Source organism: Molossus molossus, unplaced genomic scaffold (assembly GCF_014108415.1).
Source record: "Molossus molossus isolate mMolMol1 unplaced genomic scaffold, mMolMol1.p scaffold_m16_p_6, whole genome shotgun sequence".
In the NCBI taxonomy this organism is placed as follows: domain Eukaryota; kingdom Metazoa; phylum Chordata; class Mammalia; order Chiroptera; family Molossidae; genus Molossus; species Molossus molossus.
The window spans coordinates 2,576,707-2,594,758 of record NW_023425399.1 but is presented as its reverse complement, the minus strand read 5'-3'; the positions used below and the strand labels follow the sequence as shown (position 1 = coordinate 2,594,758).

Sequence of the window (18,052 nt, the reverse complement as noted above, 5' to 3'; positions counted from 1 at the left end):
GGGTCAGCATTCAGACAGGGCACAGGGATGCAGCTAGTCCAATCATCTGAGGCACATTCATTTACACATCAGGGGTTGGCATTGGCTGTTGGCTGGGAGGCCTCAGTTTCTCACCATGTAGGTTTCTCCATGTGATCTCTCCACGTGGGGGCTTATTTGAGCTTCCTCCCAGCATGGTGGCTGTGTCCAGAGGACAAGTGTCCCAGGAGAAAGAGCCAGGTGGAAGTTGTCACACCTTTATGACTTCCCCTCATTAGTCATTCTGGTCACTTTCGCTGCACTGTGTATTAGAAGTGGGTCATTCAGGCTAAAGAGGATGGGGATGGAATTCAACTTCATCTTTCATGGGAAGAGTGTCAAAGGCTTTGTGGACATGCTTTACGTTGACCACAAGTGCCCTGAAGCACCAGGAGCCACTCCAGGGCCTCAGACCTGTTTCTCTTCCTCCCTGTGGTCTGTGACCCCCAATCCAGGCGGATGGGGTTGGCAGTGGCCAGGAGGGAACAACCGGATGACGTCTAGAATACTGTCCCTCTTTATCATCCTTCCCTCTGGCCAGGGGCCTCTGGTAAAGGAGGGTCGCTAAGGGTTTCTTGATGTCCCCACAGGTCAGCAGTCCAGGGCGGAATCCATGAGAAGCATTCACTCACTCACTCACTCACTCACTCACTCACTCACAAATCTTTCGTGACTACTTCCTACGTGCCCAGAGACAGCTCTGAGCACAGATGGCCTTGGTAAGGACAAAACAGACCAGCCCTCCTCTTCTGGGCATGCTCCATGCAGAAGACAACCCCAGGTGAGCTGGGAAGGTGCCTCTTCCCGGAGCCACCCCTCCGTGCAGGGGCCCACAGTACGTCCTGGACCCACGGGACCACTAACCCTGCTTGGTTGACTTTGCTCCCAGGCCAGGGCCCACGCCCACTGGCTGGGAGCTCCTGGGAGAGGCAGGGAGACAAGCCAGTGCCCTGAGTCACGAGTGTAAAGTACGCCTTGGCAGGCAGGCCTTGTGCAAGGAAGGGTAAGGTGTCATGAGGTGAACAGGGAGAGATGTCGCTTTCCCTAGGTCCCTGAGATGAAAGAGCACCCTTTCTTCCCCGCCTTTTATCTCTCCTGTGCTTCTGGGGGTGGGAGCTGCAGGTCCGGGGCGCAAAGCGGCGGGCGGGGTGTGAGGGCGTGTGCACGCGTGTGCCTGCGTATATGTGTGAGTGTGTGTGTTCGCGTGGCCTCCCGGCAGCTGTCCCGGCCCCCACCGCACCGCACCCGGCCTGGCGCGCCGCCCCCGCCCCTTCGCTGTGCTGGGTGCGCGGCGGCCGGCCGCTGCGCTCCGGCTCGCTCCCCCCTCGCCTTGGAGGCGACCCCCGGTGCGCCCGGGGTTCAAAGGCCCCGCGCTGCGGCTCCAGCCCCGCCGGGGGGCGGGGAGGCGAGGGGGTGGTGCGGGAGCCAGAAAAGCCTGAGCCCACAGCCGGCCAGCCCTGCGTAGGGATGGGCAGCGCGCTCTGAAGTTTGTGACTGCCGCAGTCAACTCCTGGAGGGAGCCGGGACCAAGCGAGCGAGCGGCCCGCCTGGAACCCCACAGCTGGAGGGTGAGGCCGGAGAGCCCGACCCGAGAGCCCTTCCGGGGCCACAGGAGTGCGTCCTCCAGGCCCGGTGCTCCTGCGCCTGATCGGGGTTCATGGAGCTGGGGCTGTGGCTCCTTTTCGGGCTCACAGTGACCTCCGCTGCAGGTAAGCGGGCGGGCGGGGCGGGGCGCCTCTTCTGGCGCGAGCGCACACAAAAGGACCCTGGAGCAGGGGGGGCTGGAGGATGGGTGCATTGCGGGGCGCAGCCTCTTGCCTGGGCTCGCCATCCCTGGAGGCGCCTGGGGGAGGGCTGGGGACAGAAACTGGGCGCATGGACTGCCCCAGGGGCTCTTGAGGTTGCATGTAGCCCAAGAGCAGACTGGAGACCTGTGGCCTGAGCCAACCTGGCTAGTTTTTCACGAAATAGGGAACTTTTCAAAGTTTGCAAACCCTTCAGAAACTGCAAAATGATTGCAGAGTTTTGAGAAAGCATGCAAAACGATTGCAAGTTTCCAAGGGGTGCAAATAGCTTGCAGACTTTGCAGAAAGTGGAAATAGCTTGCAAGCTCTCCACTAAGTACACTCAGCTTGTGAACTTCTCAGAAACTGGGCACAGAGCTTTGCAAACTTTTCAGAACGTTTGGCAGAGCTTGGAGACTTTCTAGAAAGTGCAACTAGCTTGCAAACTTTGCAGAAGGAAAGTCCCTCTGCCAGGATTCTTGGGGGGAGGCTGGGGGTGGGGGGCGTGCACCCTCAGGAGCTCAGGAGTCTCTCCATTTGCCTTCTGCAGGACTGATGCCTGGCGCCCAGCCCGGGGACGCTGGCGTACCCCAGGGCCCCCCTGCATTCAGATTGGAGGGGCACATAGAGGAGCCGGTGGCCACCACTACAGCGCGAGGTCCAAGTCCTGGGAGCCCTGGGCAGGAGCAGGGACCAGGTTGGTCTGGGGAGCAGGAGGCCAAAGGGGGCCCCGTGCGCCACCGAGCCAGACGCTGCACGTGCTTCACCTACAAGGACAAGGAGTGCGTCTACTATTGCCACCTGGACATCATCTGGATCAACACCCCTGAGTGAGTGAGCCCTGGGGGGTGGGCACGGGCCTGAGGGGGTGGGGGCTTCCCAAGCCAGGCCGCAGCTTCACACTCCCAGGGGACCTGGTCCCACCCCAGCCCGCTTAGCCCAGAGTCAGCTCTTGCTGGGTCTCCTGCCAGCCCAGGTCTGGTCTGCAGGTCAGGGTGTGACCCTCACCCCTTGGAGGGCCTGGCCCAGGAGAAACCCAACCCCAGAGTTTCTGATCCGGTGGAAGGGGGGCCGTCCCTCCTAGTGAACTGAGCCAGCCAGAGGGATTAGATACCTGAGAAGTCCCTCTGAGATGGAGGAAGCCCGAAAGCTGTCTGCTGCCTCAGGGGAAGGGGGCTGTCCCCCCTCTGACCCTGCCAGGCTCCAAGGAGTTTCAAATTCCTTGAGAGCAGCCTGTCACCAGGGAACAGGGAACATGGGGGTGGGTTGGCAGGGCCTGGTGGAACCTGCCAGTCAGGGTGAGATTCCACGGGGGCCTGGCCCCTTCCTCCCAGGGGTCAGGGGTGGAGGACCGAGGGGTCTTCCCACGGGCTGGCTCCCGTCGCCCACTGGCACCCACTGCTGCAGGTAGCCTCGCCTTCTCCCCTCCAGTCCCCGGGAACTCTTGGGACCGAGATCGTGCTGTCTGAGTTGTCCTGGGTCCGCCTTGGTGTACAGTCAACGCTGTCCGGAGGCCATGGACAGTGCTGTCCCGCGGGGGCTGCTGGCTTCCCAGCTCAGTCCCTCAGCCCAGGAGCTCCTTCTGCAGAAGCGCCGTCCTGCAAACAGCAAACAGGCCTTGACCTTGCTCTGCTCACCAGCTTCGGGGCTTTGCCCTCCCCTCTCTGAAAGCTGGGACTCGGACCAGATGTCTCCACGTGTCCTACCCCGGGGGTCCTTGGGGTCTCTTGGGACTCCCAGCACCCTGCCAGGGGTCCTTCTGGAGGAGCTGGTGTGAACAGCACCCCAGGCCTGGCAGGGCAGCTTCGTCACTGGTGTTGGGAACCAGCTCGATGCAGGTCCTCCATCCCCAAGCCCAGCAACCTCTGAGCACGCTGGGCGACACCTCTGATGGGCTCACGTTCCACCCTGTTCCGTGGGCACCTGGAGAAGGACCTGCAGAGCCCAGTAAACCGAGGGGCCGGTGCCGTTCCCCCCAGCCGACTTCACAGGAGGACCTCTGAGTCCTCCTGGGGTGGATCTGGGAAGTCACCCATTATGTCAGAATGGCCGAGGGGGCAGCTTCACCCCGCAGCCCGAACCCAGGCACAGGGCCCACCCTCTGTTTGATGCTCTGTTGTCACCGTCTTGACATTCTTAATACTCTCTGAACCAGAGCGTCCGCGCCTGCACTCTGTCCCGGACCCCACGTCCTGATGCGGAACGGCCTCACCGGGCTGCGTGTGGTCAGACTTCCCTCCGCAGGGAAGTGCAGGGACGGGGGGGGGGGGGGCAGGAGGACCTAGAGCAGGCTGCCACCAATGCCTCTGTCCTCGGACAGTGATCAGGGTCACCTTCTCTAGCCTCCGTCGCCTGACACGTGTCACGATTCTTATCCTCCTGGCTTTGTGATCTGACCAAATTAGCTTCACAGAACCCAGCGCTCAGGGCGGTCAAGCGCAGGGCCGAGTCTGGCCTTGGCAAGAATCCCACACTGTGGACCCATCTAGAAGGAGAAAGAAGGAAGCCAACTGAGCGGTGGGCAGGGAGCCTGGGGCAGGAGGGGAGCAGGAGGGGAGGAGAAGAGGCCGTGGAGACCACCGTGGTTCTCCACCGGTTCCCAAGCCCCATCCTGGAGGTGGGGCAAACACCCTGCTGTTTGGGTCCTGCCTCCTCATTTCCAGTGTCTGGCATGCCCGAGGGGAGGCCCTGGATGGCCGACTTTCTCCAGGACTGCCAACTTGCTAACTTTCTCCCTCCCAGTTTGATTTACACCTTCCTTTCTTCCCTGACCCTGGCTCATTTAAACACTGGGAGAGAGGGATTAAATATGGTGTTTTGGGTCCCACGAGCTACTCAGGAAACAAAAATGACAATAGCCAGACGTGAGCATTTTGAAGTCAGAAGAGCACAATTATTTTTATAAGGCAGATTTTTCCGGATGGTCTTTCTCTTTCTCCCCTCCCTCCCTCGGTCCTTTCTTCCTTCCCTCCCCAAACTCTCCGTTGACATGTGGACCAGCCCATTTGTTATCTTTAAAACATCTCGAGCAAGATTGCAAAGTGAGAAAACGTAGGGACCGAGAAGGCGGGTGTTGGAGGAATGACTGAACCTGAACGACTACTCAGTTGCGCTACAGCAGCAGCAGGCACACGGGGGTCTTCCCCGGGGCTGTCGCCGTCACAGCCCCACTTCTGCCCCTCGGCCTTCGCCTTCTGTCCTTTCTCAGACCCTCCTGGTCTCCTGAAACTTCTCCAGGCTGTGACCTCCTCCTGTCCCTGCTGCTGACTGCTCTGAGAACCCAGAGGGTCTTGATCCTCATGCCTAAATCTAGAGCCTTGACTTTGGGTGGTTTTCGGCTTTGGGTGTCTTCCCACCCACCACCCACTCAGTCGCCCGGAGATGGACTCAGCAACCATCTACTGTGTTTGGAAGGACGTCTGCGAGGCTGTCCCCGAGGGCGGTCCCTTCTGCCACATTCAAGGACCTAAAGGCCACAGGAAACATGCTGAGGCTGGTCCCGCGTCCGTGTCCTGTGTCCCGTAGCGTCCGGGTCAGCCCCTCCCTGAAGCAGCTTGCGGGGGTGAGAGCTGAGGCTCTCGGTTCTCCCGTGGTTTTCCCACATGCGTCATTCTTCCGGACCTGAGCGTGCCCGGCCCCGGCCGCACGCAGTGAGCTCAGGCCTGGCCCTCCGCCTGGTGACGGTTCCCTGGCTCCGCTGAGGTCAGTGAGCGAGGCCTCCCCCCGCAGGTGAGACCTCCCGTTCCAGGGCACGGATGCTCTCGCAGGTCCACACGGCCCTGAAGACGGGTGTGGGAGTGGAGACTTTCCCGGGGACCTTGCCCATAACTTCCATTGTACCCTCCTGAAGGTCCATGGCCCCCAGAGAGGAACCCAGTAAGCCCTGGCATCCACCTCCCTGTCCCTGTGCTGAGATCACAGCGGGTCCACGGGATGGGATGATTCTCATGACTTTCCTCGGCCTTGTGAGGAAGCCCCTCAACCTTCCCCCCGGAACCTGCCATTGCAAACACACGAAAACGCACCCTGAGTCAGAGGAGACACATCCCATCGCATGGCCCTGGGGTCTGGTCAGAGCGAGGTGACGGGAGAGGCAGAGAGGATGCTGTCCGTGTGCGTCCTTCTCGTGTGTGTGGGCTTCCGCCGCGGGCGTCTCTATAAACAGCTGTCCCGCAACGCAGCGCGGGTTGGATCAGTCAGGGCCTCCGGAGAGGCAGAGCCGACAGGACCTGCGTGTCTGCGCGTGTGTGGGTATACACGTCTGCAGGAACACACAGAGGGGAGCTGAGGTTGCAGGCTCGAGTTCAAAGGCGTTCTGGAGGCAGACTCCCCTTGTCTCCAGGGCACTTCAGTCTTTTCCGTTAAGGCCTTCGGCTGATTAGACGCGGCCCACCACACTGCGAAGGGCAATCTGCTTTGCTCAGCGTCGACTGATTTAAATATTAATCACGTCTGAAACATGCCTTCCCAGTTACATGTAGACAGACTGTTGTTTGACTGAACATGTGGGTATCCTGTACACACAAACTCACCCACACAGGGCTATCCGTTCTCTCCAGCCACACAGTGGGCCAGCCCCTCAGAACCTGCCGTGGGACCCCTGGCTGGAGAGTAGAGCCAGCCCCCCAAGTGCCGATGGGGCTGCAGGACACCCATGAGGAACCCCACTAGGTCCCTCCCCACTTTGTCCCCAAGGATCGAGGGCACCTGTCATTGGTTAATCCCTCCAAGGACACCATGGGGGAGGCACCGTGATGCTTTAAGCACAGGTGACTATGCTTGTCAAAGCTCCCGGCACGTGGGATGACAGGTAGGAAGGAGTTTATCTACGAAAAGGGCAGTGCAGGGTGTCTGAGGTCATGACTGTGCTGGGCAACGCGGGGTCTACAGCCCCCACTCATGGGAAGACACCAGACCCAGCACCTGCTTCGCCGCGTGGCCTGGGGTTGGTGCCACCCTCTCTGTGCCCACGTGAGGTGCACACATCAGCCCGACTCTAAGAGAGTAACCAGCGGGGCCGCCTCAGCTGCTCCTGTGGCTCAGCCCAGCAGGAACGACATTGGTTTTGTGTTCTCTTTCTTCCCAAGCAAGTAGAGTAAAAATGATCACCGTAATAACTAACAAAACGTTAACATGTTTAATGTATTCTACCGCAAAAAGGTAGCCATTCAGCAGATTCTCTCTCTGCCCCCCATGTTGTCCATGTTTCTGGCCAAGAAGGGACCTTCCAACTGTAGGACGTCCCGACGGAGAGGATGGATCCGGAACCCAGCCTCCTGCTGACGTGGGCCCCTGTGCACCCACTGCGATTTCACGGGTCCGGTGAGTCGCCGGCCCAAGAGCCAGGACAGGGTGTCGTGGATGGAGATGCAGAGGCGAAGGCAGAGGGACCGTGCTTGTGGCCACTGCGATCATCATGGCAGCGCGGAGGGTAGTGGCGGCCACATCGCCGTTGCCTGGGATGCCCGTGAGTCGAGATGTGTGAGGATGACCTGAGAAAGGACCTGGACTCGCTCAGACGGTGCCCGCGGTCTGGTGAGCGCTGGGCACCTGGAAGACACGGCCGTAAAGATAAGCACCAGCCTCCGTGCCAGGGCGGCGCCCCCGCCTGCCGAGTGCCCTCCGTGCTGGGAGGGTGCCCGTGAGCAGAGTTCTCCGGCAAGTCCTGCTGAGGTCGACCTCCCGAGCCGACCCCTCCTGGGGGCCGGGGGCGGTCTGTCAGCATCCTATCTGTACGGGGTGCAGACCCGGGGAAGGTGCGCCGGGGCCCTGCGGCTGATAAGCAGCTTGATAAGGGTGCTGGCGGCCAAAGGTTGTCCCACGCTTGCCGAGATTGGGTCCCACCCTGCGTGTCCCTGCTTCCTTGTTTTCTACTGCTTCCTGCTCACCTGGGGACAGGCTGGAATGTTTGGGGAACAGGCCCCATGGGGGGCAGTGGCGGGGGCCTGGCTTTGCAGGGTCATGTAAATGAGCTGGTCAGGACCCTTTGTTAGAGGTCTCCCGCGGAGACCTCGCTCAGGTCTGTCTGCGCCCCTGTTCCTAGCTGGCTAGTCCTGCAGAGTAAACGGCGCCCCCTGATATGCAGACTGAGGGCCTCCTGGGGCCCCGGGCCCCAGGACCGGAAGTGTGGGTGGCCAGGAAGCGGTTCCAGGAAACACGATGGACATCTGCTTGTGGGAAATAATAAACGAGGACACGAGAGGAGATGCTGCCGGCGAGACTGACAACCGTCTTGAACCCGGGCCTGATGATGGTGGTTCTCTTTTCCCCTCGTCTCTGCCCCCTCGGAAGGCGAGTGGGCAGCCGGGTCCCAGCTCTGAGTCCGAGGAGCACGTCTCCGAGGACATGGCCCCGAGCTGTCTCCACCGCCAGGGCCTGGGCAGCAGATCGGCGTTGGCTGCGGCCGTCCGCTCACAGCCGATGACCTTCCTGTTGGGGTCTCTCAGCCCGAAAGCCCCCTTTTCTTCCCCAGAGGGGTCTCAGCAGTGAGGGGACGTCCAGGTGCAAAGCCGGGCTTGGCTGAGGGCAGCTGGTCCCGACTGGAGGGGAGGAAGAGCGACTCCAGGCTGGGCTGCCGCATTGCAGCCTGAAGACCCGGTGCGAAGGTCGTGGCCCCGCGTGCCCCCGAGGGAGAGTCTGGGTCTCTGACACAAGAAGGGGATGTGGCAGCTCGGAGCTTGGCCTTCAATCTGCGGCGGACAAAGGGCTGAGGCGTCTCTGGTGCGGTTCATCCTGCAACAACCGCACACAAAGGATGCAAGGGGCACACAGCGCCTTCCTCGGGGGACCCCACAGCTGTGCTGGAACCCCACTGGGCTTTCACTGCGCCCCACTGGCTGCTGGAGAGGGGCCCCCTTCTTCCTCCAGGGAGCCCCGGGGACCACCACTCAGCTCTCCAGCACGTGAGGCTGTTCCCTAGGAGGGAATGACCTGCTGTCCTTCTGTGTCATGTTTCAGATGGAAAGAGAGAGTCCTTAAAATGGGAAACACGTGCACACGCATGCACACGCACGCACACGCACGCACACGCATGCATGTACGCACACGCATGCATGTACGCACACTTCTCCACTATTTGAAATAGGAACCAATTTTAGGAAATAAATCCAGACACTGGCCGAAATATGATGAGCTGCTTGTCCAGACATAATCTGGGGTGCTTCTAGTTCCTGTTCATCTATTAAGCCCCCAGGAATGGACACGCAGGATGGGGCGTCCATTTGAGTCCCTCAGCGGCCCCTCCTCGGAGGTCTCAGGAGCCAGGTGCTCTTGGAGAACTTGGCCATGTGCAGAGGCCGGAGGGGCAGGCCTTCTGGGCTTTTATGGCCTCGGGGCTGACGTAGCAAAACGCCTTAACAAACAGCAACTCTCGACCGGGCAGCGGGGGCCCTGTGCCCTGGCCCAGCTGTTTAAGAAGCGGAGACGGACTCATTTCACGAGAAAGGCCCGGAGGTTGCACGGTGACCTGTGGGGGACAGCTTCACCACGACCTGGGGAGACGAACAGCTCTGCAGAAAGTCGGAAGCAAGTGCGAGACAAGGCAGAGGAGTGTCCTTTCTGGAGTTTATAGCTCTGTTTTCCTCGGGTTTCCCGCGGAGCCAAGAACAGGGTGAGGGCCCGACGCTCTCGCTGGGGAGCTGCCCCAAAGGCAACGGCGGAGTAAATAAAAGCTGCTGCCTTGCTTTAAAAATCAAAATCATCATTTTTAACACAGGCAGCAGGATCTGTGCTTTAGACTGCCCCTCCTCCCCCCATCCTGGTCTTGGAGCTGGTCTGTTTCTCTGGAGGGACTGTCTTCCCAGTTGGAGTAGGTGGTCAACGGCTCACCGCTACCAAAAGGACACCAGGCCAGGAACAGTTGGACGAGGAGAGAAATGCAGAGTCTGTACTACCCTTGGAGGGGGTGCTCATGGGACTTTCTACCCCTCCGGTGGAGTCTCCTGGAAATTAGCCAGGGCATCTTCTCTCGCTTCCGGCCGATTCTTAGAGATGGGTGATGGTTTCTGCGTTAAAAAAACAACAACAAAAAACTTGCACAAATGCCCTCATCGTAAAAACAATACCTGCTCCTTCTCTTACCCCTTCTGTTGCCACGGCTGGGAACTATTTTGGGCCCCATCTGTCTGCAGCTTTGCATAAAGTTATAATGAGGCTGTGCCAGACACACGTGGGTTTCTCATGCCTACATTCGACCTGGAATTCGTCAGGGTCACGGGGGGCCGGGGAGAGAAACTCGAGCCTGACTCAGGGGAACACATTTGGAAACCAGCTAATCGGGGGGTTCTGGCGACGGCGTCATCCGCACCTAGTGGAGCAGTTTGTTGCTCTGATTTTTTGTTTCTGTTTTGTTTTTAAATGAGCTAGGCGCAAGCCGGAGTTTTCTGTGTTTGCTGCTCCTTGGTCCGAAAGCTTCTGCTAAGTCTCCCTCCGGGCGCTCCACGTCGGGGGGACTCGGTCTGTTCCCAGGGCGCTGATGGGGTGATGCGGTCTGCGGCTTTGGTGACGACATGGAAGCTTGCTAAATGCAGTGGTGGGGATCCTGGGACGCTCTGGCCTTGACGGGGATGGAAACCCCAGCCTGAGTGTGGCTTTACTGCCGGAAGGAGGGGCGATGGGCTGTCTGGAGATGCTCGGCGACAGAGGCCCTTTGAGAATGTGGAGCTGGAGGGACATTTCCAGGGATCTGGCCCTTGCATTTCTCAGGCAGGGACTCTCGGGGAGCTGGGCCTGCACTGGGACCAGAAACCTGGGTCTGCAGCCCGAGGAAGCCTCTGGTTTCGCCTGAGGCCTCCCTCGTGTGCACCCCGGCTGCTCAGACCGGGCGCCGAGGCGGCCTGCGGAGGCTGTAGCAGGTCGCAGTCCTTCAGCTGGTGTCCTGCGGGGGCTGTGCCCTCGCCCGGGCACCTCTCGGGGACGGGGAGGCCAGGACAGCAGCCTAACTCCAATAAATGGGCCGAGAATGTCGCACACTTGGGAGATGTGGTGTGGCCTGGAAGTCACGGCTAATTCAGACGGCCTTCCTTCCTTCCTCCCCCCCTCCTTTCCTTGCTTCCTTCCCAGATGTTTATTATTGAGATATCGAAGCATTGGACAGCCCCCTGAGCCCAGCTGCACCGGCTGCCCTGGGTGCAGAGGTGAGCAAGGCAGAAACGTCTGCGATTCTGGGGGGACACAGTCCAGCCGTTGTCCACCGTGGGGACAGCAAGTACAGGTGAAGAAACGATCCCTGTCCTGGGGTCTGATTGGTGGGGGTCAGCGCTCAACTCTCCTTGAACATGGACATGATTCTGGTAAAACTCCCAAACAGTTAAGTCTAGGATAAACCCAAAAGTTGGCTTTGGGGGGAAGGAGGCTGGGGGGTTGTGGAATCCTTAAAAAAAGTCAACCGCTAGCCCACAGCACATTGCTCTCTCTTTTGATCTTCTGATATTTTCAGCTCTTTCAAGGGCGGTGAGGAGGACTTTCCACGTGGTGGGGGTCGGGCGAGCAGCCTGCCTCGGGGTCTTCTGACCTAAAGATGCTAGAATTCTCCGCAGTGGGCGTAAAGCTACAGCTTGCCAGTCCACGCCACGTTGTTTGCGAGCAGAGTCTGGGTAATAATCTTTAGGGCCAGAAAGTTTTTCTGCTTGTGTAACGAGGTCACGGAGGAGCTGGATTTCCTGCCTGCTTCTTCCTGGTGGTCGGAAGGGCACCCCGTGGCTGCCTGGCGCGAGGCCCGGCCACAGCAGCCTCTCGCTGCCGCTGACGGGTGGACAGGGCACGGGGCCCTCGCCTCTCCGAGTGGCCGCTGGCTTCCACCTGCGTGCAGGGCTGTGCGCTCCAAACCAAACATGTCCCAGGGGACGCACCTGGGACGAAGGGACTCCAGCCAGCTGAGTTCGCGGGGTCTCGTTCTGACGCTGAACACACTTGTTTGGTGTGCCTTGTTGCAGTGAAGGCAATCTCACGTCTCCCTGGCATCTGGGGAGACTCAGTTTTTCTGTTAACCCCAGGAGAGGCTGGTTGCACCAATCTCAAGAAAGTGAGTTCCAGGTCAGCTAGAAGTCACTGGTCACAAGCAACCGAAACCTAGTCCCGCTAACACTGCGTAAGAGAAGTTACTGGAACCCACAGGGAACCCACAGACAGGCAGAGAAGCTCAGAAAGGACAGATACCAGGACTGGACTGAGGGCCCAGGGGTGCAACCCCGGACAGGCAGGCAGGATGGGGCCACCTGGCAAATAGCAGCTTCGAGTCCTTGGTCATCTTGAATTGCTCTGCATCTTTTGTCTCGGGAGCGAGAGGGTCAGATTGCCCAGTTTGGGTAACTTGCTGAGTCCTGAGGCTCATTGATTGACGGTCTCACCAAGACCTACCTCACAGAGGATGGAGGGGTGATTCCCCACAGCAAAGAGAAGAGATTGGATTTCCGGAGACAAAAAACCCCCACCAGAGTTGGCCCCAGGCTCCCGAGAATTGTGGGTTTTTGAGTCCTTTGAGAGGGGGACACCCCCCAGCGTCTGTTGCCCGTCCCATGCCGGGCCCCCTGGACACTGGTGGAAGCGAACAGACCCTCTTAAGGCTGCCGACTGCTCGTCAGCTGCGTGCGAGGGTGGCCCCATCTTGTCTTGGGTTAGAACGGAACTCTTCGTTAGCTGTTCTTTCTGGTTAAGGTCCCAACCACAGTCCACGGAGGACATCTAGACTTCCTCGTCCGAGGAGATACCGCTGGGCTCAAAGAGCAGGCGAGAGGTGCCTGCTGCCAAAGGCATTTATGAAAGCTGACATCGAGCCATAGTTAGCAAGTGCGCTGGGGTCTGGACGTTGTTGCTCTGGGAACGGGTGGGAGGCGGTATCTCCCGGACCCTGGTACCCGGTGGCCGGGGTGGCCTCCTGCCTGCCTGTCTGCCACCCCCGACTTCTGCCTTCGGCGCAGTGTGTCCCCTGGGCCCAAAGGGGATACTGCCTTTGCTTCCCCATTTCAGGAGAAGTGACTGAAAGAAGTCGATGGTCAACCTGACCTTCTGATTGCGGTGTGAAAACATTCTCTCTGTTGGGGAGATAGAACTGGGACTTTCAAACATGGAAAACAACTCTATTTAGACAAATAGTACCACGTGCTAATTCTGTCACCGTGTCATATGGCCTGTCTGGCTTTTTCAGGATATCCACCAGGCCAGGGATTGTAAACTCAATGTCCGTGCGGGCCAGACAGGTAACGGACGTGAGCCAAGGACAGGTGTGAGGCCGCTGGGACTGGGGGGCTGGGGTAAAGCGGGGTGATGATGAGCCGCGCCGGGTGAGGGCCAGACAGGGGCTGCGGGTTGGAGCGTGGGGTCAGCGTTCGTGTGACTTCACGTGATTCGCGAGAAGCTGGAGGTTGGGGTGCTTCTGTGAAATATTCAGATTGAAACACCTCTCTGCCAACTGAATGAAGCCCGTCAAATGCTAGCTTGCCGACCTCCGTACTAAACTAAAACCGTGTGTGTACAAGGGCACTTATCCATCTCGTTCACGCAGGTTCACCCCGCAGCGAGTCCAGCGCCTGCTCATGAGAAAACGCTCCGCAGGTGTTTGTTGGCTGCTACTCGGGGGTGGGGGGTGAACAGTGGTGTTTGAGGGGATGACGGTTGGATGAGCTTCCTGGGAGGTTAGAATCTGGCCAGGGAAACGCCTTGGGCTGCCTTTGTGAATATCTGTCCTTTCCTTTAAACGTGGGGTGTGGAGGCGAGTTTCTCGATCGGAGAGATGGAGATCATCGATTCGTTTCTGAAAAGGCAACACTGAGTTTAAAAACAGAATCTTTAAAAAAAAAAAAGTCAGCTTTTCTCCGGACCACAGGCTGACGCTCTAACCGCTGAGCCAAACTGGCCAGGGCAAAAAAGTCAGCTTTTCTTACTGAAAAACTTCTTGTAGAGAGAAGGAAAATGCTCCAGTGTGACACTGCACATGAAGAATGAATACAGGAGATTTGGAAGGTCAATATTTAATAACATTTATATGTGACATTTGGGGAAAAGCGGCAGACGGGGAACACAGTGATAAATAAGACTCTGACATCACCATCACTGAGCAAATAATGAATGTTCTGACTATGTGCAGTGAGGGGCGATTTATCATGCATAGGCACCACACTTGGCATCGCCCCTGTGGGCACGCTGGAGGGGTGTCTCGTTTTGTCTGAGAGCATCTAGATTGATCTCATCTGCTTGTCTTTTGCATGGAGCTCTGAGCTATAACTGAAGCACTAACAGATTGAAGAGCTGCGTACCTTGACTGAGAATTGCATTCTCCAAACCCTATAGGCTAAAACAATTAGGCAAAGGTTCTCAGCCAATGCAACTGCATTTTCATGGTTCTGTCATTAGGTCCTTCCAATTCACCGTTCAAAAAGCAGCCAGTGCCAAAGGGCACCCAGACAACTTAAATAGGCAAATACTCATTCGACAGGCCGTGTTGAGGATGTGCCAGCCAAAAGGAAGGGTGGCAAAGAATGGCACTGCTGTGCCAAATGGCTCTCCAGTTCTTTAGTACTTTTACTCCTCTTTATTGCTTAGTCACACATCTCAAATGCAGTCCTCCTAGAGGGGATATTTCTGCCTGATACAACTGACTTGAATTCCCAGACCAAGTAAGCAACAAGAGCAGCTAACATATCTTACTGCTGACTCTTGGTAAGTCTCTCCACGCAGGGCTCTGTCTCATCCAATCTGTCGACAGCCCTTTTGTAGATCAGGAAACTGTTGAGAGGGTGGAGTGACCATCATGTAAGTGCTTTACAACATAATGATGGAATTACCAGGTAACCGTTCTCCGCACTCTGTGTACCTTGCACGTACCTGTATGTACCCAGGAGCATGGGAAGGCACAGACATGCATGTGCCTTTGTATCTCGATAGCACTTAGAAGACACGAGGGATTATCTGACTATTTATACAGTGAGTGCCTGGCTCATGGTGGAGTTCTTTGTCATGGAATGTTGTTGTTATTGAACTTTTGAGGTTGGAAGGAATCCCATGTTGTTGAACTAGATTATCTCACAGTTAACTACCAGCTGCTCAGTCTGGGTTCTCCGTTGTCCAACCCTGTGCTAAGTTTACGGCAGGCACACGAGGAGAACTGCCTCCTGCTTGTGAGGGGCTGGTGACCTTTGGGCTGGTGGCCTTAGAGCTGGTCAAGAAAGAACCCCGCCCGAGGCCCTGTGGGCTCGAGGGCTGCCTCGGCCCCTCCTCTGGCCACGTCTGCAACCCCACTGCCAGGAGTCTGTGGGACTGAAAGCCACGCACTGTCCCTTCTAGACCATGTTCCATATTCAGGCTCCTGGAATCTCCTGCCCAAATCTCACCGGGCCCACTTCCAGGGTCCGACGCCCAGGGACAGGACAGGTTCCAGGTGCATATGCTGAGGGTGGCCAAGGGGCAGCAGCTGGCAGCATCAGGGGTAGTTGGAGCTGGGGGGTACGTCCACATGGGAGTGGATGAGCCCCCCTTGGTGTGGGGTGCAGCAGCCTGAAAGAGAAGGTGCCGAATCTCCTTGGTGTGTCATCTGTCAACACAAACCTCAAGGAGCCTCAGAGCGCCAAGTTCAAGGCCGAGCTGCCGAGGGGTTTGGTCGCCAGACTTGTTCAGGTACCAGGATGGAACTGTCTTGTTTAAGAGCTTATCAGATTGATTGACAGCCAGGCGGTTTCCTACCTGTGGGAGGTGGGCGCCGTGGGAACCGGGACTCCCGTGAGGGCCTCTGGCCTGGGCGCAGGCCCCTGTGTGCCTTGTGGAGAATGGCAAGCTCGTTTGTGTACCAGCTCGGCCACCGCCGTGCGTCCTGATCAGAAGCCCTCGGGGTCTCCCTGAGGTTGGGTGGCTGTGTGGGGACGTGCAGAGCCAGCTGAGAGCCGCCCCACAAAGGCCGGTCCGCCTCGTCCACGGCAAAATGGGAGCCTTGTTTTCCTTCTGTGTGATTTTCACCAAGGACTGGGGTGGGGGGGCTGAGCCTCATGTCAGCACTCCGAGATTTAGTGTGGCCCTGTGACTGGAAAACATACCTTCAGTCAAATCCTGTCTCACAACAATGTCCGCATTGTTTGGCCGCCTCCACCCCCACTGCCCATTCCCGGGGGAAAACGGGCTTTTTTGCAGAGGTGACGACGCTCAGACCGGGCTGGACCCCGCCGGCCTTCCCGTCGGTGAGCTCGGACTGTGCCACGCTGCTTCGGTCGGGGGCGTAGACTGCGGGGTGACGTCCTCAGCCGCAGCCCAGCGGGGAGGAAGTTGGGCTCAGGCATCAGGTCGCGGCGGGGCACCCCCCGCTTTGCCCTCGCCACCCCAACAAGGCTCCACGGCGTGTGTTTCGAATTAAAGTAGATTCCATTTGATTTGGTTTCGACAGCGCGACAGGATGTCAGAACCCCCTTTGAGGTGGCTGATTGGTGAGACTCTGTGGGGCTTGCAGAACCAAAGCAGTTAATTTGGGGGACCAGCAGGAGAACCAAGACTTCCTGGAGAAGTGACTTCGGGCCATCCTCTCCTTACTGGTCCTTTATCCCCCAGACCGCGTTCAATGGCATTAACGAGCTGAGCACTTGCTTTGAACTCGGGCCCGTGGCGGCCTGCCTTGCAGAGGGCGGCCCGGATGAGCTGGGGCGTGAAGGATGAGTAAACGCTTATTGTTCTGAATGACACCATCGCCTTCCTCCCAGCTCCGACCATAAACGAAGCTGGTAAACAGTCCCAGACGTTGGCTTTGCAGGCCTTTCCCCAGGGCCGCCCGTCATCCACTGCCTCCCACAGCCGGCCCGGCGGCTCCTCTGAAGTCTGTCCCTTCCAGGAGGCCACATCCAAGGCCAAGCTGCGTCTCGGTGGCGTGTGTGCATGGTGGCGGTGCCGCCGGTACCGACTGCGAGGCTGCCGGGGGCACTGGGGGGATTCCAGGGCAGGAGGGGGGCGCCAGGCCAGCCTCAGGCCCTGGGGTAGGCAGGCGTGGCTGGTATTGATGATCCGGCCCAGGCGTTGGCTTAAGGACGAAGACTGGGACCGGCGTACGGGTCTGTGGGACCATCTGTATCAGGGCTTTGGGTTCAGGAAGGAAATCAGAACCAGAACTGCCCAGGGAGGACTGGGGTTTGTTGGTCTTAGGAAGACTGACGGCCATGTGTCCACACCCGGCGACTCGGCTCCCGGCCCGAGGGCAGGATGGACCGTCCTCCCCAGCTCCCTGCCCTCCCCGTCCCCCCGTCCCCTGGGTCCCGGCACACTCCCTGGGGGTTGAGGGGAACAAGTTCACTCCAGAAGCGTCCTCAGACACACACAGGGGACGATGCGGACACAAAGGCAGGTGCACGGCTGTGCCTCGTGGCTGGTTCCCGTGACCCTGACGGTGCTCTGTATTCCGCAGACGGACTGTGCCCTATGGACTGTCCAACCCCAGAGGAAGCTTCCGGGGCAGGAGGTCCGCAGGGCCGTCTCCGCAGAGCCCACGGCCCTCGAGGTGGACACTGCGCTGTGCGTGTGCGGAGAGCCGCGACCTGGCCTGCGGACGCTTCTGCACCCGGACCCTGGCTGCCGGCAGGTACGCGCCCCATCCAGCCGGGCCCCCCCAGTGCCAGCTGCTCTGGGGCAGGCGCGCTGGGGCATCTGACCGCCACGGTGCAGGGCAGCCGTGCCCACCCGGTGCGCCTGCATCCCGGAGCGGTGTCCCTGCCTCCCCGCTGCCTTGGGACCGAGCCCAGAGCATGGCATGGCCGTGTCTGGTGCCCAGACACGTTTCTTCTGGACCGCCCAGCACCACGCCGACGTCTCAGTGAGCTGCCAACACTGGAAAGTGGGCGCCGTTGCCCCACCCCTTCCCAAAGGGCACATGTTTAGCTTCTTCAGAAACAGCAAATGGGACCATCTGGTCTCACCAACCTCACCTTTGCTCCTGGCCCGTACAGGCCGGAACAGAGGGGGGGCCAATTCCGTCTGAGGGGGACACGCAGTGCCCACGCCCCCGTGTTACCCATCATCCTGCTTTGAGGCCCCCGAGGCTCCGAGTCAGACCCTGCAGGTTGCCTGCTGCTTGCGACCAGTGTGGACTCCAGCGAAGGAGGGTCCCGGCCGGGGGCGGGCTTTCAAGTCGGTCATCACTGAGCACTTACTCCTGTTAATGCCCCTCACCCCTCACTTTGGGCCAAGACCCCTCCACCCAGCAGGTGGAGACACCCTGGAAACTCTTCCGAGGCAGAGGTGGTGCGATGGGACCCGTAGGTGCTGCCCCCTGTGTACTCTTGTGTGCA

At 58.9% G+C, this 18,052-nt stretch overlaps 1 protein-coding gene across 1 annotated transcript; it reads left to right on the top strand.

Moving 5' to 3' along the window:
* Positions 1 to 1,343: 1,343 nt before the first annotated feature.
* EDN3 (endothelin 3) lies at positions 1,344 to 18,023 on the top strand. The gene is made up of 4 exons (XM_036244648.1): positions 1,344 to 1,727; positions 2,353 to 2,632; positions 17,173 to 17,346; positions 17,969 to 18,023. The coding sequence occupies exons 1-4, from the start codon at positions 1,676 to 1,678 to the stop codon at positions 18,021 to 18,023; spliced, it is 561 nt and encodes a 186-aa protein (XP_036100541.1). The 5' UTR covers positions 1,344 to 1,675.
* The last annotated feature ends 29 nt before the right edge of the window (positions 18,024 to 18,052 follow it).

What these genes read in the sequence shown, in the direction of transcription:
- EDN3 (XM_036244648.1), top strand. Translation starts at nt 1,676, where the DNA reads ATGGAGCTGGGGCTGTGGCTCCTTTTCGGGCTCACAGTGACCTCCGCT. An exon ending in CACAGTGACCTCCGCTGCAG is followed by an intron (nt 1,728 to 2,352) that starts GTAAGCGGGCGG and finishes TGCCTTCTGCAG; the next exon opens with GACTGATGCCTGGCGCCCAG. An exon ending in ATCTGGATCAACACCCCTGA is followed by an intron (nt 2,633 to 17,172) that starts GTGAGTGAGCCC and finishes TGTATTCCGCAG; the next exon opens with ACGGACTGTGCCCTATGGAC.